The sequence below is a fragment of the Telmatherina bonti genome, assembly GCF_933228915.1.
Source record: "Telmatherina bonti genome assembly, chromosome: 5".
NCBI lineage: Eukaryota > Metazoa > Chordata > Actinopteri > Atheriniformes > Telmatherinidae > Telmatherina > Telmatherina bonti.
Genome location: NC_136623.1, coordinates 24,322,150 through 24,345,209, shown reverse-complemented (window position 1 = coordinate 24,345,209; position 23,060 = coordinate 24,322,150). Strand labels below are relative to the sequence as shown.

The 23,060-nt window shown below is 41.2% G+C and overlaps 1 protein-coding gene across 2 annotated transcripts in view; it reads right to left on the bottom strand.

The window, feature by feature from the left end:
- Window positions 1-21,832, bottom strand: part of ptprub (protein tyrosine phosphatase receptor type Ub) — a 187,884-nt gene extending 166,052 nt beyond the window's left edge. For both annotated transcript variants that reach the window (XM_079241398.1, XM_079241399.1), the window contains exon 1: window positions 21,656-21,832. In XM_079241398.1, the coding sequence (XP_079097524.1) occupies window positions 21,656-21,725 (70 nt within the window). In that variant the 5' untranslated portion in view covers window positions 21,726-21,832. The remainder of the gene's footprint in view (window positions 1-21,655) is intronic.
- Window positions 21,833-23,060: the final 1,228 nt, after the last annotated feature.

Here is a 23,060-nt window from a genome sequence, read left to right as displayed (position 1 = left end):
ATTCAGTCCTGTGTGTATGCATGTCTGTGTGTCATTGTTTTCCCTATACGATGAGAGACTTAAATGTTTCCTTCTACCAATTTATAGGTATTTATGTCAATTTGGGACTGCAAGAGTGATTTAAAGTGATTGTTTGTGGCTAAGACTTGGTTTTAGGGTCAGGGCTAAAGTTAACTTAAGGTTAGGGTGAAGCAAACAGTTGGGATGGTTAAGGGTTGAATACATAATATGTTGTATGACCGGACAGTCCCACCATGTAATGCAAACCAGATGTGTGTGCATGTATGTGTGTGTGTGTGTGTGTGTGTGTGTGTGTGTGTGTGTGTTTGTACAAGATGCAGCAGAGGCATAAAAAAAGAAGTACAGAATGCCATTCATCTTTGTCAATAATATCTTGACCAAACAGAATTCCTGCTGCTTTAATTCAGCACCACAACATTACATTTGTATTCAAATGCCAAAGCAATATAAAGACAAATATTTGCTGTGTGTGCATACTGTGTGCATTAGATTAAACCAGAGAACTGTTTGGGAAACATTTCATCTCATCTCGTCTTTACCATTTTGTATGATTTCTAAAGGTACAGTTGTAGCTTGTAATAGTGTGAAACACGTATCACTCCATTGGGGGCTGTTTGACTAAAATCTAAAAGAAAGTGTGACATAGCCTGCAGATATACTCAGGCTTGAGTTAAACATGAAATCTTTAACATCTTAGTTTATGGCCACACAGTTACGACATATTCGAAACTTTTAATTTGATATTGTGCATTTGTCAAATAGCAAAAAGGTGCTGATTCCTAAACCAGCCACTCAGAGAGCAGCCATGGCAACTGGGCCACATACAAACATGTCAAAGTCCTGCACAAATATGAAATATGTGTACTGTCAACATTTGACGTTCTTCCCATTTTAATGGTGTGATTAGGTAATGCAGAATTTGCAGTCAAGATGACAGTGTCCAAGAATTAGACATCTAGTAGTAAAGGTTGGCACAGAAATAACTTCAAATGCCAAGCACAGCTCTGAATGATGGCAAAACTCTTCTGGCCATTAACATGTCTTCATCTGCAAGTGGATCCACTGGCATCGGGTCCCGCAACGACTGGACTGCAGCGAACTACATCAAAATTGTGTGTACGTGTGTTGTCTTCTGTGTACTTTTAGGGTCATTTACTCAATGCAAATGGACTTCTAGCAGTTAAAACTCAGATTTGTTTGTCCATTCAGAGAGACCATAGGGAAATGATGGTCCAAATCTGGCAGCTGGCTCATTCTTAGAGAATAAAAACATGAAGATTATTTTAGTAATATGATTAGATACCCATAGCAGCACAGCATTTAGTAACAGTACTTTTATCTGTCATTGACCTTTGATTTTGTTACACACAGCAACTTAAAAGATTTACAAGGTCCCACTCATCATTCCCCTCATTTGCCCAATCACTTGCCAGTAAAGAGGTTTCAGACTTTCTTTTCTATTGGGGGTTGAAGCGTAGTGATCATCTAGCCCCTCAACTGTGTCATAAGAGACTTTTGGATGGCTTGATAACCACTACTCCTTTAGCCCCAGACGGTGCAAGTCTAAGTGATAAGAATAAGGAAGGGAATTGGGAATGGAGATTAGCAGCCTTTTCCTCTGAATAGCTGAAGCAAGACAGTGTCCCAGTACCGTTTGCATCCAATTTATTATTTATACATAAGATGGTGTGTACAGTTTTTTCCAGTTGTATTCAGGGTTGCATTTGAGGAAGGTTAATTTTTCTTTTTTGTTCTTTTTCAGCTTTCTTTTTTATCTGTGTACAACTGTGTGTGTGAGTGTGGGAGAGAGACAGCACATTCAAATTCATTTCGTTATGCATGAAGATCTCTTGCTAAATTCACCACAGTCTTGACGGTTTGTCTGTATAGCACAGATCAAAAAAACAGCATAGGATTGTTTTCTCCTTTTCATTATTTTCAAACACATGTGCGCCTATGCCTTTCACATACTCATTGTTTGTCTTTCCGCAGCACATATAAAGTTATGAAACTTGCTTCCATGGTGTGTGGGTTAGCATGGTGTTGTGTCTGATAAATATCCTTTCTATTGCTGACGGAGCAGATCCCACAAAGCTATACGGTCCCAGAGGTGGGATGCTAATCTCAAAGGTTTCTCTGGAGGCTTTCTGCCACTGGATGAAAAACTACTGTGAGACCTGCAAAAATGAAAAGGACACTCAAGCACAAGTCCTCAAAATACAGAATTTATGTCTTTTGTCCTAATATGGGAGTGAAATCACTTTAGATATGTTTAACAGAGAAAAGAAGGGAAAACTGAGCTGGACAATGTAATTACTCATAACCTTAAATGTGATCCGTGTAGATCAGGGGGGAGGAGGGGGGGCTTTGTTTAACTTGTGAAGCATTTTGCAAATTTTCCATTATTTGCAATTGTGATCAGAGCTGATACCCTGAGTAGACACAGTTCCGTTTAGTGAAACATCAATTATGTAAACTCAACAAAAGCAAAGGCAGTTCCCCTGGCCTCTGTTTTTCATTTATCTCCCTCCCATCCTCTCGCTCTACAGCCATCCCTCCATCCAGCAAATGACAAACACACAAGCTGAGACGCACACAAAGAGCAGCGAAGCAGAACACATCTGGCTGCACGGCCTGTCAATCTCACACTGCTTTGCGGTCGTGCTGAGGGACGACGTCGGCTCTGCCCAGTCTTGCTGCTGGTGTTTATGTGAGGGTTTCACTGAGGGCAACATGATACTCCACAAAGCAGAGGCTGGAAATATGAGGAGAGGCTGAGGCTGAAGGAAATAGAGGAGCAAGAGAAGCTGTAAATGCAAGGGAAGTCAAAGTCAATAAAGGGTGAGTTAGAGGGGATAAGGCAAGATGGGGAAGGAAAGCTGTGCAGGCAGAGTGAAACATGGAAGATTGTAGCAACCAAGTACTTCTTTTTCAGCTCCAGCAGCACTAAACACACGTGAAAGGCGTTGATCGCGGCTAGTGCTGCAGGACTCGGAGGGAGAAAAAAATAAATAAAAAAGGCATGTATGAAGCATGGCACACTTACACTGAGAAATATAAAACGTATTTAACTTCTAGCACTCTGTGCCGTGGGCAGTAAAGACATGCAAAATTCTTGCTGCTGCCAAGAACATGCCATAGCACATCTGAAAATAATGTGCAAAAAAGAGGCGGCAGAGTAAACAGAAGCCCCCTGTGAGCATATAGCCTCAGGGTGTATGTGTGTGGAGAGGAGGGGAGGGGAGGGGTGGACTGGAAAAGTGTCAAATGAATGGATCAGGCAAATCGAGATGTGAATGGTGAGAGAAGAAAGTATGACAAACAGAGCCAGAGCTTGACAAGTTATAATAGCATGACCACCTCCTCTAACCCTGCTGCGCTCGCTCCTCCACAAGGTACGGCTGACTTCTGCTGAGCATGCAGGCGAGAAAACGGACTGAATGAGCTCCGAGACAGACTAAAGAAGGAAGCTGGTAAACCTTTAGCAGATACTGAAAGAACACTCCAACATATTTTAAACACTAACTTATGCTAATCTTGTTCCTTCAACTACAAACTGCTCTGCGGCGGCTTTCATTGCACCCCGCTGTCTGAATAGGAGATATCGAAAAAGCAAGAATGCAAGTGTGTATCTGTTTGTAGTGCTTAAGCTTGTGCTGTTGGTGTTGCAACCAAAGAATTTCAAACACTGAAAAAATAGTGAGGTTGCATTAGACCATTACAGGTATGCAAGGAGGCGTTGCCACACCATTAAAGGTTGAAAACTTTAGATTATTGTGAAAGGATTATTAAAACTGGAAATGTAATACAACAAAAAAATACATTGTATTCTCTTTTTTTTTATGATTCAAAGTATTGCTATTGAGAGCTTACTGGGGGGTCATCTTGTTTAACATGCTGGTGATGCAGGAATGGGAGCTGACATAAACCTCTGGTTATTTTGTATATACAGCAAGTGTTCATGGCTTTGCAGTAGTCAGTTAATTACTGGCCTTTCTGAGGCTTTCAGCTTCCTGTGTTTGTTTGGTACAAATCTAGCATCAGCCTCAGCTGTTGTATTTATCTGTTAAAACCTGTTGCTAAGACTCCACACTTTCCATCTCCCTCCCCGTAAATAAAAACCTATTCAAGCAATGAGAAAGAGATGAGTGGGTTTTTTCAACTGTTTAAAGTGTGGAGTGAAATACTTTAGAAGCATATTTTAAAGTGGGATTTACTGTATTGCAACTATATATAAACTCAGCACACGTAAGGAAATGTGTTTGGTTGCATGTCTCTCAATCACAATCAAGTCAAATCATTAAGTCACCCAGCTTTACCATCCGTAACGCTGTGGTTCCACAATCCATGCTTAAGAATGGGTTGGTGGTGATGTTTGGTAGGCAGTTGTGGGAGCTGTGACAATGAGTATTAATAAGCATTGTTCGACAATGTTTAGTTTTTAAGCTGTTTTTTGACAGAACAGTTTGAAGGCTGAGAGTTGTTGGCATGTTTTCATACTGTTTAGACAGACATCATATTATTAGTCTCCCAATTTCCCTGGTATGTAGCAAAACCTATTGATCAATCACCAACTAACAGCCAGAAAGTCCAAACACTGGAAGACCAAATTAAAGTGGGGTCAAAGCACGATGCTGTTATCACCATCAAAAATTCAGTTTCCTTCCCTGTTCCTCTTTTGAAAAGATTTCTTTTTCTTTTCTTACAAGTGAAAATTTACATTTAAACCTTTAAATCAGTCTTAATCTTCCAAATTTTTCAGTCTTTTGGCTGAGATCTTTTTAAACTGTAGCCTCCATCATACCTGTCTGTAATAAGTGCATCTATCTACTTTTCCAAGCTGTAACATTTTCCCAATCCAAGGCTGTAATATTTGAGAAAATTATCTCAAGGATTGTGTTTTGTATCAGGCAGCACTCATCGTTGGTTCTCCAGTTAGTTCGTTGTCAGTGAAGCGATCTTATTGGTGAAACATTCCAAATGGCAAAATTAAAAGTCATACTGAATTTTCTCTGTCTGTACATAGTCTCTCGGACTCAATTGATGGTTTCCAAAGTAAGAGATGTCTTATTACTTTTTCCAGCCTGAGTCACATAACACACCAGCAAACAAGCTGCACAGATCAGACCATGATAGATGCTCATTCCTTAAATAAAGCAGGGTGCCCGCTTACACCTGGAAAGTGGTCTCAATACCTGAAAAGACCCAGATATTCCCAGACATAGACCCAGATATTTTTTAGCTCTCTCTCATAACAATATTTGATAATTTTTCTCAATAAATAACTGATTAAACATATATTTATCATTTCTTTAATTGGTTAGAATTAAAAGAAATTCTAATTATCTTTAGAAACATTTTTGGCACAGATATATTAAAGTAAAGGTGCTTTGTGTCCGTGGTTTGAGAGAAGTAGAACAAAAATTAGATAATGAAGACTTTTCTACATCTGGACAACAGAATGCAGACTAACTCAGGATTATATTAACAAGTTACAAAACACTTATATCACATATGTCTTCCAGGCAGAGGACTAATCCGACAAGCCAAAAGGCCATTTGTGCAATCTGCAGCAAACCTCCCTGCCCTGTCCTATCTGCGAGCAGCAGAAAAAGCCAGTCCTAATCATGTGACCGTTCCTCACTCAATTTCCATTGGACATGCGTTACGTTGATTTTATCAAAGGTCAAGTAAAGAGAGCAGCATTTCTCCAAACAGGCAGCTGATCCCAACTCTGGAAAGGTGGCACTAAAAACAGGACCTGATGCAGGAAGCTCCCCACCCTACATCCTGTTGCCGGAGGCAACAACATGACTTCTGTGGCTGCTGAGATAATAACATAATACAGTGAGTTATGAGGAGGTTTTTTTGTTGTTAAAACCACTAATGATCAACCTGAGAAATTGTCTTTGTTTGGGTTTGCTGTTGCCAGATGACTCTACGGTAAACACTGCCACACACAGCGTCTAGAGGATGACTGGAGGAATCGAAAAGCTGTAATTTTCATCTAATTATAATTTGCACTTAAACACACAGTATATACGCATATGTGTTCAATTACCCGGCAGCAACTAAATCTGTTACTGCTCTGTTTACTGAGTGTTGAAAGTGGACAGAAAGGTCGAAAGTAAAATGCTCGTCCAGCTTCGACTGGAGTTTGAAGTCAGCTCAGTACGCGCCATCCATCCAGCCCCCCCCCATTTCCTGAAAACATTACATCAAAGCAGCAGCTCGGCAGAATCCCACTGAAACGGGCCTGTCAGTTTAAGACTGACAACAACAGTGCAGCTGCTGGCAAGACATGGGAGATGTATCCCTGGTTCCGCTCTCTCATCTCCATGTGTCTGCATTTCTGCCACCCCAGTCCCCCCCCCCACACACACACACACACAATTCACCTTGGCCAGGATACATAACTGGGGAGCTGACAAGCCTGGGCATGTGAGTATGTGTGTGCCTGTGTGCATGTGTGTTTTCTGAAGCATTTGTAGGTCAGAAAAAAAAAAGCCTCAATGGGAGCTCGACAGAAGGCTTAAGAATACTTTTTAGTCTGGACTGGCAGTAAAGCCTTCCTTCTGAATGTTATATTACAGCAGCGTAACTGAGAAGAATCCTGAATTTGCAGTGCACACACACACGTTCACACAGAGGATAGACTATTGGGCTTCAACAGGTGAGAAAGACAAAAAGCTATTATGATGTATTACAGGATAAGAGGCGAGGCGATTCATGAAAGTGGCCTTCAAGGCAACTCCCTCAAGAGATTTAAAGGGTTTAATCTGAGGCACACTGCATCATGCTGAGGGTTTTAAGCTTTAACCTATCATGCATGAGAAAACAAAATTCAGCTGTTTTCTGACCATTAAACACTGAGAAAATGAAAGAAAATAGTTTCAAATTAGGTCTTTTTATTGCCCGAAATGAACTTAAGGAGTAGAAAGTGCTTTTAAAAAAAAAGTCTTTTTAAGACTTGAGGTTCCCCAGATGGATGATGTAGAGAACAGATGGCGCCAAACGGTGTCAAAATGTCCATTAGGAGACGAGGCCGGAACTGTCTGTGTCAAAACCTCTCTAAATTTGTTCTGCTTCGCTTTATCAAAGTCGGTCTTTGAAGAGATTTATTGTAATTAGAGTTCAGGACACAGAGCTGCGTCATTTCAATGCGATCCGGAAAAAGGGGGTTGTGAAACCTTTCATTTATGCTTCACCAGAAAAAGAGAAACTGATATTCCCACATGAGTTCCCTTAGACCACAGATGTCAAACTCCGCTTTGTAAAGGCCACAGTCCTGACAATCACTCATTCATCTGAATCAGGTGTGTTGACGCAGGGAAACATCGAAAACCTCCAGGAAAGTGTCCCTCGAGTACACACCTGAAATAGACCTCATTATTATAGAAATACCCTTTTCATTGTCAGTGTTTGAGCAGAGGCCGAAAAAGCAGGCGCAGGGTTCAAAGGGTTGACTTCACTAATTACCACCCAATGTAGAAAGTCAAAGAGTTGCTGTGTGTCAGTTGATGTTCTCTGTCTGAGAAAGAAGTGTGTGATAATGCATGCCTGCAACCGTTTGGCCATGTTGTGGTTGAAAGACACGTTGACAGATTGTGACGCTACAGTGGAAAGTAGAAAACAAACTGCCGATATGCTTTGTAAAAGCAAAACAGGAATGTCAAGATAAAACAAAAAAAGCGTGAAGTATAGAGGTAGGACAGGTAAGCGGCAGAGCATCTGCAACTTTAAAGGAAAGTTGCTACGTGTACATTTCCAGACGTGTGTGTCATACTGTAAGTGTGAACTTTATCAACCAAATTATAGAGAGGAGGTTTTTACACTGGAACCTGCTCATTACCTGAAGATCAGCGACACTGCAAATTACAGAGCAAGCAAACGCCTCAGGTGTATCTACTGACCCTCCCACACTCCCTGCCCTCACTGCGCACACCCACATCTGCCAATGTGCAGAGCAAACACACACAGATGCCATGACTTCTACGCATTAAAAAACAATGTGCAAAGCTTTTTAAATCAACATGTGACGTTCGCTCTCTGCACCACTGAGACTTGCTTAGTATAATCAAGTAAATCTGAGCAGGGGGAACCGGCTGATGAAGTTACCTTTTCCCGTCATCCCAGGATGGGAAAATTATGTCTCTGTTGGGGGCCTTTTAACCTCTGAGTGCACACTCGCTTCTCTGCAGCTTCAGAAAATGCACGTCTTCAGACATAGACTTAATGAGAGCCCAGGGAGGAAGGCAGACACGCTCATAGGTAGGTCTGCTCTGAGCTACTCATCCTGTCTGCCATACTGATTTACCCACCCCTTCTCTAAAATACTGTGTGGATCCCAGCGTAGAGCCAATCCAGGGAGGAAATATGAAAAAACTGAAAGACTGAGAGGAAATGCAGAGCCTGAGAAAAGATGGCGGGAATGATGAGCAATGGGAAGAAATTAGGAAGAGAGAGACAGCAAGGCACAAGAAGTGATGCAACTGATCCACAGATATGTCTTTTCTAAAGCACTGTGAAATCTTGTTAAGTCATCACCGTCTTCTTAGAGAGAATAATCTGTTTTATAACTTGAATAAAAATTCAACTCTGGGAAGTTATAGGGTTCCCTTTTAACAACTGTTTGACTCTACCACTGGAGGTGTATCAATAACTCCGTCTACAACGATGCGCTGCTTCAACGATCAGAAACCCATCATCGTCTGCCCGTTTTGAAAATGTCAATCAAATGTCAAGATACAGTAGTAATTTGTAAGATTCACTTAAAAAAGAACATGATAAATTGTTATTTGTTTATTTTAATTTAATAAGGAAATTGTGGATATAGAGAAAAGCTGTGAGCAACTATGATGAAGTCTGGGAACTTATGATAACACGGAAAATACACCCAAAGTAAATTATGTGAGACTCCAAATAGGAGTAAAGTTTACGTTTTATCATTTATGTCTACAAATAGAAATGTATCCTTTCAGTTTTCTTATACATTATGTAACCTTTTAAAGCTCCATATAGAGAATGTGGCACAGTCTAGTCAAATAAAAGGTTATTCTTCATTTAAATGTCCGCTCTGTGCATGCTCAGGATGGGAAGCTGAAATAAAGAGAAATTTCAATGCACTCCACTGGTTTCCATAGCTAAGCATTTATTTATTTTACACTGGATTAATGTGGAACATATAATGTATTTGTTTTAACTGGATTCTGACTGGACTATATCTTTAAAAGTACCTAAGATGGCTCTGTCTTGAATTGGCACCATACATAAAAAGCTGAACTGAACCGAGCTCAAAAATTATATTTTTAAATCTTAGTTGTTGTTTTTTTTTTTTTGTCATTTGATAGAATTGGAATTATGTTAAATCAGCATATAAGATCATCTCACATTGGTTGATAGGTCCATTACTGAAATCGTATCGCTGCAGAAATTGTAAGATCTGCAAATTTCCAATCATCCTCACTATCCACTATCTTCCCCCGTCATGTTTCAGAAATGGGACACGGCATTCAAGACAGAATGACTGTAGCTGTGTTTCCAATACATTTTTTTGCTAAATAAAAGCAATATTTGTAAGTTTCGACAACAATTGCGATTTGCGGGTGTTTCTATTGAACAGTGTTTAATGCATTAGCCTCAGGTCTTGTAAAATGTCGTTACTCTCGTGACATTTTACGAAAATTGCAGTTTATGCAAAGAAGGCATTATGTTGGTGTTTTCTACTTGCTGCGGAGAATATGCTACGGATTTTCAAAGCTTTTTTCCTACATTTTCTTTTCAAAAACTCTGAAATTTCTTGTTGTTTGTTCCACACCACACCATCTTTACCGGAAATGAACTGGTCATGACGCCGCCACATCAAGTACCGGGACACATAAAAGCGAAAAAAGTGTTTCCATTACACTTTTGTGATATATTTTTATATCGAAACATCTGAAAAACCACCTCATGATAGCGTAAAAACTTTTTAGCAATATTTGAGACTTTTTCAAAATTTAGGCGTTTCCATTAGCAATTTTTTATTGTAATATTTAGTTTTTGCCCGATTCTAGGTGTAATGGAAACGCACCTTGTGACCATCTTCTTCATGGATAAATTCTCTTTGTCATTTAGATCCTATAGCGTTTTGATGCTGTTGTGTTCATGTGATCGTCAGCAGATCAGCAGATGGCAGCACTCCCGGTGAAAGAAACAATCATAGATTGTATATAGAGATTGATGTGAAAATACAAATATGTGCAAAGAGGTGGAGGTGAGAGGGGGGCTGTGAGCGTCATGGTGGATGATTGACATCGAGCGAACACAGAGTTTCTGAAGCTAAGAGCTAACAGAGCTAAGCCAGAGATAACAGGAGCTAACCAGCTAATGGTGGTAAGCGGGCTAAAGCTAAGTCACGTTATTAACCGGCTAAAAACCGCGGTTGTTCTACGTTCTTCTGACTTGAAGAGTGAGGTTGGGTACCTGTCAATCAAAAGGACACGCCCCTAAATATGTCGAACTTTGAGATTAAATTACTTTTAAATGGGTGAGTTAGAAAAATATTCACCCCCCCCCCACAGTTGTCATGAAGGTAAACCTGACCTATAAACCTAAAATGGATTTTTGTACCAGGCTGTAAACATGTTTATTTCTACTGTGAAGTTGGTCTTTTTAACATGGGAGTCTATGGGGATTTACTCTGTTTTGGAGCCGGCCCCTAGTGGATGAAGGGGGAACTGCAGTTTTATGAAAATTCCGCGTAGGCTTTATTTTTTACCACCAAAGGCTCTGTCCATCTTTCTTATACAGTCTATGGAAACAATACTCCTAAAATTCACTATTAGTTGTTTTTTAAGTTTAATATTTTGAAGTCTATTCCAGACATATAATTGGGGTTGGGAACTGATGTTATTGATGTAAATGGCATTTTCAATTCTCCCTATTGATCTGGTTCTTTACTGGTCCCCTAATCAATTCCAATCAGGAAACTAAAGACACAACACACATGGACAAAAAATTCTAAAAGTCTAAAAAATTGTCTAATACCTAAAAAGAGTAAAGATCTAATGCCTGACTCAAGCCTGCTCAGATATTTTTTTATGACCAAAACTTGACTGAAACAGTGGAGTGCAGTGAACCACAGCGACTACACTTGGCTGGAGAGGATGCAGCAGATGACAGCTGCATGAAAGCAGATGTTTGGTTTGGTTTTTTTTTATCACTGTATTTCAGAGTCAACACTTTCTACAGCAGCTTCACAGCAAAAGCCCTCCAGTAAACACATCAAATGTTCGCTGATTACTGTGAAGAATCTACATCAAATCTAGCACATTCTCTAAAATTCCTCTCAATGTTGGGCTGTGTGTGTGTTTATATAGTTACAAGGTTTTTATACATGTGTGTAAAATATCCTAACAGGCAAGCAAGCAGAGATTTGTCTTTCAGTGCCATTAACATTTGTTGAAAGTTCATTTGAAAAAAAAAAAGATTTAACCATCCATAAGCTGAGTTGAAATTCCTAAAACATTTATAAAAAGATATTTATTAGAGATTCCTTTTTGTTACTACCTGATTCACGTTATAGCTGAATAAGAGGGAACAATATTGTCAGAGTTATTAAAAAAAAAACAAAAAAACATTTTCATTTCAATAAAACCTCACCTTTCACCCACACTTTCCATTATCGAGTCCAGACAAACAGAAATTTATTTCAACTAAAGATCTGATCTCTGTGGGAAAAAGACCCATTTTAAATCCTTCAACAGGAGTTTGTGGCGCCGTAGTGACTCACTGGACTGGGGAAAATCCTCTGCCACAAGACCCCAGCACTGAATGAGTCCATTCCCCAAGGTGCACATGTGCCTAACCATGCCAATAGACAACCAGTGAAGTGAGAAACTCTCCTCAGAGAGATTAAAGGAATTCATCTGCAATAATGAAAGTCTGCCATTGCATCTACACAAGCTGATGCTGAATCTTAATCAAAAGCCATCTTCTGCTTTTCACACAGGGCTACTACACAATCAGAAAAACCTGCTCTTTACATTGGCTCAGAAAGAGGAATTAAGTCTAGTTGGCTAGGAGGAGTTTTCCTCCTTTGCTTTTCCACTCAGGGTGAATAAAGCCACGTTAGCCAGACAAACACATTCCTGTCTGCTGCTTGCTCTGGCAGCACTACCTCAGACATGACTGAGTTAGCCCTGCACACTAAGCAGTCCCCTCTGATGGGATTAGCTCTTTAAGACTTGTGGAAAACAATTCCCTGCTCCCTCTCAATAAGGTCAAAACAAAGCATTGTTGTGCCATGCCATGCACTGATAATCCTGCCAGCCATGCACCTGAAGCACAAGCAGCTGATACAGACAGAGTTTATTGTAAATGTGATCAATGCAATAAACTGGCTGCATTTCACACAACCTTACAGTGTGTTTGGACTCATTTCTGTTTTTCCACACAGTCCTGGGTACATGCTACTTTTAAAAGGACAACAAGTGGTCATGGAGGTGGTGCAGAAGCTCTAAGCATCAGGTTACGTGTGTGTGAAGACCACAATAAAACCTTGGACGAACAACAAAGTAGCTATCTTACCTCTTTTTGTTTCACAAATCATAACACAAGCTATCCATTTCAGTGACCGTGTTTCTTAAAGGGGCCAAGGGTAGTTTTAGTACATTAGAGCTTCAGGAAAACATTGATTGCGTTCCTCAAATAAATAAATAAATAAATAAAATAAATTCTGGAAAGCTGCAAGGTTTTTTTATTCTGTACATTCACAGAGGGAGATGAACAATCATGCGTCTTTCATTTCAGATAAGCTGGTGTAAGGTAAACACCTTCAAACATTGCAAAGATACCTCAGGGAGATGATGTGGAACAAAAATATTCTGATTTTCTCATTAGATTGAGACAAATTATCAAAAAGTTTGGAAGAGTGCAGAGGAAGCTGAAGAACTAAGGTGGAGTCATTGTGGGTAAAGAAAGGAAAGCCTATTAGCGCAGAGCTGGGGATCTTAACATCAACAGCCTTCCATTGTCATCTGTCTTAATGTCACATGATAGCTCTGCTAAGCAGAGTAATACCCATATTAACCACCATTCTCCTAATGCTTTTTCTCCTGTCCCCTGTGATCAGCCTGCCTTCAGCCGTAATCCCAGACTAAGCTGATTCTTAATTACCCTGGCAGTCCGAACAGACAAAAAGCCATGACCAACGTGCACCGAGGTCCCCCATGCACTGTGTATTCCAGCTCCTCTCTAAATACAGACTGCCTCTAAAGCCTGTATGAACAGCAAAGCAACACTTTTTGATCTTTGCAGAGCAACACATTCATCAGAGTGTGTCCTGTGATCGGTATGCTAATTTTTTTCCATTTGCATTTTCATGGCGTGGAAGAATAAAGCAAACAAAAGCTCCATAATAATCTACGCCGCTGTGATTTATGGAAGTTCAAAATGGCCAAAGGAGTTCAGCAAACATTTACATATAATCAGGTGGGAACAATCACCAATCTGGCTCTTAGACACTTGCAAACACACACCAGGCACTTGCCAGTGTGCATAGAAACAACCCCCCTTACTCACACGCGCACACACACACACATACACAAAAGTGCCAAGCAATAATTACAATCTTCTCTTTGTGGTTTTGAATTAAGCTCTTTGTTAAAGACACCCTGTGGGCTCACTGGACATTCTTGCATATTTCTGTGTTAATGTGAGACTAGCAAGCGCTGCCTCTGGCAGGAGAGGGTCCATGCCATTTAAAAATTACCTAAAGCCTTTCCAGTCATATTAGTCTTTCCTGGCCTTCTTCAAAAAGTCTGCCAATCACACCAAAAAGCCCAAAACTACAGACAAGCAGTAAAAGTCTCTCCCAGTGGGCATGCACTGACCCTGGCAGCTTGACAGCAGATCACTTCATGCTAGTCAGCAATCTTAGCAAGGCTTCAGTTTCCCAGAATTTAAAAGAAAAACTGAATTGCATATTCAAAGAGGTTGGGATTCAGTGACAGCTTTGCATGGATAAAGCCTTGAGTCGGATGAGTAAACGAGCCGGAGCAAGAACAACAGAAAAGACAAAACTACTCCATGTACCAGATATGTAGTGCTTCAGGTGACACGCTGTACAGAGTTACACGGACATGGCAGTCACCACAGGTACAATCAAAGGTATTTCAAACTTTTTGATGAGCTGTCTCATGGAAGCAGCAGGCAGCTGAGAAGTAATAGCACAGGAGGACCTGGAGGACCCTGGAGGGCTGTGGACGATCCAGCCAGAGAGCCCTAAGGCTGAGGCTAACTCACTTGGAATTCATGTAAGTAGAACAAGACTCCAACTGAGGGTCTGCGTTAAGAATCTCGCAATAGTTTCTGAGCAACACAGACAAGCACAGTGATCTGAAGGTAAAGGGCAAAAAATTCTCTTGGTCGGCAACTATATCTTTTCATTAGTATCTCATCAGAAATAACTCCCAGATTAAACCGCACTGAGCAGCAAATACAGATTCATCTTATTTGCCTTCCGGCAATTATAGAAGCTTGTCAAATAAAAATGAATAAGAGACCATATTTTCTATGAATCAGCTATGAAAGCCCAGTTTAAATGTGCAAACTTTGTCTCTTTGGAAATGGCAAAGAAGGGGCCACACCCTTTAACACACCTACTGTCACTGAAACGTCTTACAGTCAAACACAGTGCATTGGACATCAGACTGGTTTCCCTTCTTTTATTATTTTATGAAACAGTTAGTCGGGATCCCCTGAGCAACGACTGATATAACGGCGTTGAGGAGGACTATGACAAGAGGTCGCATAGGATCGAAAGAGAGGGCTTCAAAAGGAAGAGGACAGCGGGCTGACTGCGACAGGCTGTTTGAGAAATCAATAAGCTTTGCTTTTGTTCTGTCTCTCTTCAACACCTGAACCAGAACAAAGAGTCTGAAGCATCACTTGGCAAAAGCTGTTCAACTCATCCAGTGGTTAGAAGCTGACAAGTCTGAGCACCCTGGCATACCATTCAGATCCACTGTTTTTATTTAGATTTTTTTTTTTTTTTAAATTAGCCACTGCTGTAACGCATCATGGGCCCTGCGCACCTTTTTCTGCAGAAGCAGTGGTAACTTTTCCCACTTTGAACTGTGATGAAACTGCATGCAACATTCACATGGCTACAACTCCCGTTTGGGCGAGTCAGATGTTTCCACTTCAACCCAGATTTAAAAGAATCTGAAAACAGTAGAAATTAAATCCTCAACGCGGGTTAGTAAACAGCTAATTCTTAATTATATTAGAAATCGGAATTTCATGTTCTCAACAGGCTTCAAATGAGTCTGCTGACTGATCTACCACCAGCTGGCACCTGTGCTACCTCAGCCGCCATGACCTTCCCATAACACACCAGCACCAGCAGCTGTCACAGCACAGTGTCACCACTGTATCATGACTGTGCTGCCGGCAAAAAGGCAAAATGCCTGCGTTCAAATGCAAAAAAAAAAAAAAAAAAAAAAGCTTCAAACCAAAACCTGAGCTGATACAACATTTTGTTACGAAAAGATGGCAGTTTAGCTTTAGATGTCGTGCTGGGCAAGCCTTAAATGCTTTGCTCTTTTAAGTCCTCACGGCAGCAATATTATTCATGCTCTGTTACACTTTAATGCTCTTCCATTTCCACTGTCCTGATAAAGTTTATGTGGACGACCATCACTTTAACAAGTGTGAGATACAGCAGAGTGGAAATGGCTGGGGTTCACAGCCGGGTCTCTGCGAGGATAGTTCTTAGCTTAAACAAAAGATAAATAAATAAAAAAGGCTGGTCAAACCAGAAATACCACTTCCTGTATGATAGGAGCCTGCATCCATTATCCCAGCAGGGAGAAAAATGTCCTTAAAGACAGTGCTTTGACATGTAGAGGAGTGTCAGGAGTTTGGATTTCACTGGGGCTTTTATATGAAGAGAACTGCACAGGCAGCTGAACAATAAGTTAGATATCCACACTGCAATCCTGAACTTTGACTCCAACCTGGAGTAAACTAAGCATCCGCGCTCCACAGCGAGCCTGGAGAGCCGAGTAAATTTGTTGTTACAGAGAGGTAAAGAACTGAAACACGGCCAGCGGTCTAAATATAAACTGCTCAGGAGGCTTTCTTTCCTCTGGGCAGGGGATAAGGAGCAGAACTTGCCGCATCCGTCTTGCAGACCCACTTTCTGCAGTCTGGAACTCGCTACCTTGGGGAGAAAAACACAGCGACTGAAACAACTGCGAGTCGGAGCGCTGCTTATTTCTTTGTTGGATAATTACACATCTGTCTGTGAGCTTGAGCTAGGCAGGCTCACTCTGTTATATGCAGGCAATAAACACTAGCCCATCTGTGTTTGGTAATAAATTTCTTCCCCCCATTATTCAAGAAAAACATTTGCTTTTAAGTGGTAATGAACATAACAGCTCTGTCATTGCAAACCATTACATCAAACTTTTTTTTTTTTTTGGCTTATTTTTCTAACAGTTTGCAGCCTTTTCATGGAAATGAGATTCATGCTTTCATTACTCTCCCATAATTTCTGCATCTTCCTTTCCTTGTACTCTGAATTATGCAGCGGAAGTACCTTTCTTCTGCTGTGTACCATACACTGGCTATTTTCAGGACACAGGCAGGACATTACTTTGGTCAAACTTAAGTGAAATGGACTTCCCTGAGTGTGAAATATCAATACTGTGTAAATAATACCAGGCTAATGTAGCTGAGGAACCTGCTCTCCAACTGCTGCAGAGTGGAAAGAGAGAGGCAGGCCAAGGCAGCACGCCGGCTGTAAATCTCTCAAGTCTTGGCATCTTATCCAAGGTGCTGAAAGGTGTCACAGTAACCCTGAGGAGACCACAGAGGTGGCAGCTCAAGCCCCTGCTAGCATCGGTGTCAAGGCGGGCTGAATCATCCAGAACCTCGAGACCTTTCTGCATGAGAAGATTTCAGTGAGCTGTTCTCTGCTCTCACAAGGTACAATTGTAAACACACAGACACATACTGTGTACTTATTCGCTTGCCTTTCATTAATATGCTAAAAACATTCATAGTGTATGTCACAGAGTGTAATTTTCAAATTCAACTACTAAATGGTCTTCTCATGGCTTAGTAACGAGCTGGAATATGATTAAATTACATTTGAAGAGTGTGACCAGAAAACAGCACTGAAACAAATGGCCTGATGAGGAAAATTAGAGGATTCTTTTCCAAATGCTCAGTCAAACATAAAATGGGCCAACAAGTGTGTGAAAGCATTCGTGATTCATTTGACTCCAGTCTTTAAAGCTCAGTCTAAGTCCCAGCATGTCACAGTCTGGTCACCGTCTCAGGGTCAGTCTCCTGACCTGAACCAGGACTTAGGTGAACCCATCAGGTATGATCCATGAATACATGAAGGAAGCGTCTAGAGCTTTTCATGCACTTTTACACACAACTATTAAGAGGTTCAATTGTTGAGGGTGTATTCTAAACAATATTAGAAGTCTAAATAAGTCGCTTTAACTCTTAGACCAGAACTATTTTCTGGTGCAAATAGAAATTTGCTGCATAAGCTCCAATCAGATTTTATTCTGTAATCATACCGAACAGTAAACGAACACAAAAGCAAACATTTTGTTCTTTTTCATCTTTACTGCTGCTGTAAGGCCCATTTTCCAATTGGCTTACTTTTATGACCATTTAACTCTTCTCTAACTTTTTTTTTTTTTTTCTTCATTATTTCTCTCTTGTTGACTCTGTGCCGTGTCCTGATTCCTGACCCTTTAATAACACACTTACAAAAAGAGACCTCAACAGGAGAATACATGTCATGTATAATTATCTACAATCTACCTGTTTTCCCACTGAGTTTTCCCACAAAAAGAAGGCCAGGCTACATGGCAGAGGAGACACAGAGCAGAAACAATCCATCTTTGGGGGGGGGGGGGGGGGGGGGGGGGTGTTACCCTGTTCTTTCTCTGCTCCCAAAACATTCCGCTCACCCAGCATTTGACCTTTTGGAGGATCAAAAAGAGGCCACAGGTCACAGACGGCCTGAACGGAACGAAGGGTTGGAGCTAGATAAGAAAACAGAGGAGCGATGATTACGAGGACAACAGCAAAATGCTTAGCAGGATTAATTACGCACAACATTCACGAGATACGTCTGAGCTGCAGCGTAGCATGAAGAGACGCCTGCACACTCAGCACTGCACAAACCCAGATGCATCAGGAGCGAATGAGAAATGAGACCAGCTCAAGCCAGAAGAGGCCCTGCATGCTTTCACTGATGAGGAGCGCCATCAGTTATGGTGACACTTGGCATGAAGCAGGACTCCTTGAAGACATAAGTGTGTTTCTTCCACTCCTGTGAGAGAACGAAGAGTAGCCCGATTGAGGCCCAACTCTCCTACATATATACCCGCATTATAATAGATTAGATACAGAAGAGACACAATGCAGCACACAGAGTTCCTCTCATAAATTATCACACGCACACACAGCGCTGAAGGCATAACAGCCGGCACACGTGAGCACAGCAAAAGTCCTGCTGCGGGCTCAGCTGAAAACAAAACATCTATCTGAATGAATCCCTCTGTCATTCTCATCTTCTCTCTCAAACGTTCCCTGCCCACATTCTTCCCCTTCCATCCCCTCCTATCCTGGCTGCAAAGTTTTCCATCTGCTCTCCGAATTACTGCCTGTGATCCCACAAAGATGGAAATCAACCAGCCATTTGCAGGAGTCTGATTTAGGCCCGATACCCACTGGCCCCCTCTCCCTCCATCCACAGACGGTGGCCTGGCTCCTGCAGAGAACAACTTCCGCTCGGTGGATGTGATGCAGGCCTGCGGTGCAACGTTTCCCGCATGACGGTTATATTATTATTTCAACAGCAACAGTTCACAAATGTCTTTGGGATTCTTTTTCTTTTATTTAATCAGATGCTTATCACACTGATCACACGGACACTTAACAGTTAACATAGAGGGGGAAGCAAACAGGCGTCTTGAAAGGAATTAGGTCACAATAGCAACATTTTGTCAGGCAGAAAACATTTCCACGTTCATATGGTTCATTTTCACCATGCAACAAATGCACTGATCCTCTTTTAAGCAGAGCTCTCCGTATTTTCTGCTGGCTATATCAGTGACCCTGCAGTGGCTGCAAATAATGGCTTTGCCTGTTTCCAGTTACATTATTCTATTGATTAGTCAACTGTAAATATCAGAAAATGTGAAAACAATAATATGCAACAGTTTCCTAGCATAGCTTATATGTTAAAGAATGACATTAATAATAATTAACCAGGCAATCTGGGTTTAACAAAGCTTATCATCTCAGTCCAAGGGCTGCCTTAAACACATACATGGGCAAAAATGAAATTCTGCATTAACTTTAGATCAAACTGGGAAATGAGTCAGAAAAACACAGGATAATCACACCACTCGGCTGACAACATTCACAGCTAATAGAGGAGACAGATGGTAACTGAACGGCCATGTTATTCCCATGAGAGAAAGCACAGGAGCAAAAGTGCCAGATTGGGTTAAAACGCATAACCTCCTGACAAAACTGGAAACTGGACATTTGACCTCTTTATGTCTGAGCAAATATGATACAAGTGTGTTGGAGGGTTTTTTTTTAAAAAGTTTTTTTCTTTCATTTTTCCTATTTATCAACCACAGTCCTGTCTGCAGTCAGTCTAGCACAGGAAATAGTCTCCATATGTCACAGCTGCGAAATGACAGCCTCTGCCCACCACAGCAGAACCAACAGAAAGAGTTATAGAAAATATGGATCAGCTTGGGAGAAAAAGGGGCCAGGGTATTCCCTTAGCGGATTCCATATTCCTAATTGTTATTAAGCATTCATTAAGACGTGGGTTTCATCTAATCACAGCAGCAAAGGCGGCGTTAATCAGAAGAGAGGCGCCCTGAAGATTGTGGGAGCTGCAGCTCTGCTCCTTCAGGAAGCAGGCAGGTGGAGAAGCGTGTAGGGAGGCAGGGCGAGGTGGGAAAAGCAGTAACAACACCTGCCAGCGTTGACTGTTAGCAGCTAATGGGAAGGCAAAAGCTCTGATGGCAATGCTGGCAACACCCCAGTTAACAAACTGAAAACCCGACAGCATGTAAATTTTTGTTGACAGACACTCACACGGCGCTGCGTAGCGAAGCGTTGCTGTTCCATTCAGCTCTTTTAATTACCTGTGTGTGATTTAATCCGTCCTATGTCTCAGCCCATTCCTCTTAATGATGTGCTCCATTCAGCTCATGATAATACACATTCTGCTTGCACGGCTCTGTTGTTGTTGCTTCACACACCTTGCGTTAGGAGATTCAAGGGTTTTGCTCTGCATTGTTTCTCATGAAATACAAATATTGGCCCAGTTTCAACAAGAAATATATCACCTCGATCTCTTTTTGCAGGTGTTAAAGCAGCTTTGGAGTGTAACTGTTATCAGAACTAACTTATGCTCCAGGTCTTATCTCCAACAACGGTACATTTTTGCATTTGTTTGTAAGCAAGAAAAACAGGCCCACATTATCTCCGCTTTCAGACTCAGCATCCTAAATAAATCTCAGAAATGACTAACAAGAATTCAATGAATACAGATTATTTTAGGTGTAAGAATTTGAAGGAATATAAAAGAAATTTTAGATTCTTGTAAAAAAAAAAAAAAAAAAAAAAAAAAAAAAAAAAAAAAAAAAAATTTATAGACTGTGTCTCTTTTCCACGTCTGGATTTTGGAAAGATTATTGAACTGATGTTTTGCTTGAAACAGCAGTTTTTATTCTTTAGGAAAGGGTCCCATCATGTCACAAACTGGCTTGCTTCCTCACCAAACTAAAAATGATACCTTAAGAACATAAAAGTCTTCATATTCAACAACATGACAACCAATAGGAGAAGAATCTGCTTATCACCTTTGGAGAAAAGCCCCACTTTCCCACAACGACAGTGGGAATGTGTCTTACATAATCAAAAACCATTGCTAATTTCACAAAGCACATCAGAAGAAACTTTTAATAATTCACTAAATGAAGAATTAACAAGGCAGCCAGACTCCGGTATGGAGGAGCTCCAGATTTTAGTCTGTGGATGTCATCACACACTGGTTCAGGCTGTGGGGAGGGTTGAGACACTCATGCTTGCAAATGTCAAGATCATAAAAATCTTTTTTACTTTTGCAACCTCTCTGAATGGACTTACTTTAGCTCACAGAGTCTATTTAGTCTACCTGGCGCCTTTAAATGCTCTTCCTTTGCGATAGCAGGCAGCAAAAGCAGCGTAGCGCAGAGGACCGTGTTGTTTTGGGAAATGGGAGCTTTTCCCAGAACACCCAGGCGCAATCCTAAATAACCAGTATCCTCACCAAAATATCACCATAAAAACGCCACATTACAAAGTTGGTAAAAGTTACTGATATTTGCTTCTTGGGGTGATTTAAATGGTCGCATTTGTAAGTCACAGGGAGGAGTAAAAGAAGCAGCAGATAAACGTAGCAACGTGTTGGGGAAACACAGGCACAAAGTTGGCATCTTCACCGGACTCGCTCCGCTTTTCCCTCCGAGTGGAGTTTCATCCTCACGTAGACAGGGGAAAAAAAACTTCTCAACTGCTTTCAGGACGCAGAGAAGTGCATCACTCTTACCTGTTGGTCCTTCTATGCCATCGGCGTAGATCTGAACAGTCAAAATCAGTAGAAAGGCGCAGGTGTTCATCGTTCGGATGTTTTAGTCCACTTTACATGAGAAGAAGAAGTCATTTCATTCCCTCCGAGACGTCCGGGCACGCGGGAGACAAGCGGAGCCCCTCTATTCACCCCAGTTGTGACTGTATGGAGTTTCAGAGACACTGGAGGGAGACAGGGCTGTGCTCGTCCTGCAAACTGACGTCAGGGTAAACAGTTCAGGAGAGAGATTTCTTTCCCAAGCCCACTTTCCCTCCCAGCTTTGGCTTCTCCCGCTGATTCAAAATATGAGCCGAGCGCCTCCAAGCGGCCACATCCAGTAACGACACGGTGACGGTCAACGCCTCATACCACCAGCCCAGCAGTGTGTTTGGCTTGGTTTGGTATGTTGCTCCATCTTTGATTTTGGCCAGATATTTTGCACACATTTGAACCTGTTTTCACTTATTTCATGCAGCATGTGAGTTGTATGATTCCATTTTTTGAAGTAAAGCTCACAAAAGGGAAACATTTAGGTGGTGATGAAGGTTAGAGGTGTAGTTTTGAAGAGTCAGACTGGGATATGCTACCGTATGACACTCACCTTGCATCCAGCAGGTATAAATAACACAATTAAGAGTCAGCAGGCAATGCAGGACTTGTTATTTCAGACAGCTACATGTCCATCGCTGTTTTAAAAGTAAGAATAGTTTCACAGTTGGATCAATTTCTTCTATTAAAGTTTAGATGATTTTATCCCAGAAATAGGTACAATTAACCATATTTTTTGTCATTTTTAGGCCATGGTTTCCCACTGGTGTTATAATGAAATAAAAAGTAACTGAGAAGTCCCAGACTGACTCCAGTCTGTCTCATTTGTCTGGCGATGACGTTTCTTGTTGCGTTAGTTGGACTCATGCTACACTCAAAACCCTGGATGTAACTCTGGAGTCATGTTGCCTGATATATTGATGCCTTCCTAGACCAGATCCATATTAACTCATGGACATTAATTTGTTGTCCTCAAACACATTGAGAGTCCCCCTATTATTAATTATCATAACAGATCATGTCAAACCTTTCTTATATTTTAAAATCGTATCAGCTGTCAGAAGTTTAATGAACGAAAGTTTTTCTGTTTTGTTTTGTCATGTTGCCTGCTGCTGTACAGGCTGAGGTTGGTCTCATATTCCCATAGGACAGGTAGGAATGCCTTCATATCCATCCATGACAGCTGCAAAGCATAATTCTCCATAAATTAGATAGTCTGACATGTTGTGTGCACTGAATTTGCATTAGATGAGGTTACAGTTTTTTCTCTCAACCCACAGCTGGCCGTGTTGGAGAGTCCCAAAAACACGAGACCACAGAAGCCACCTTTAGATTT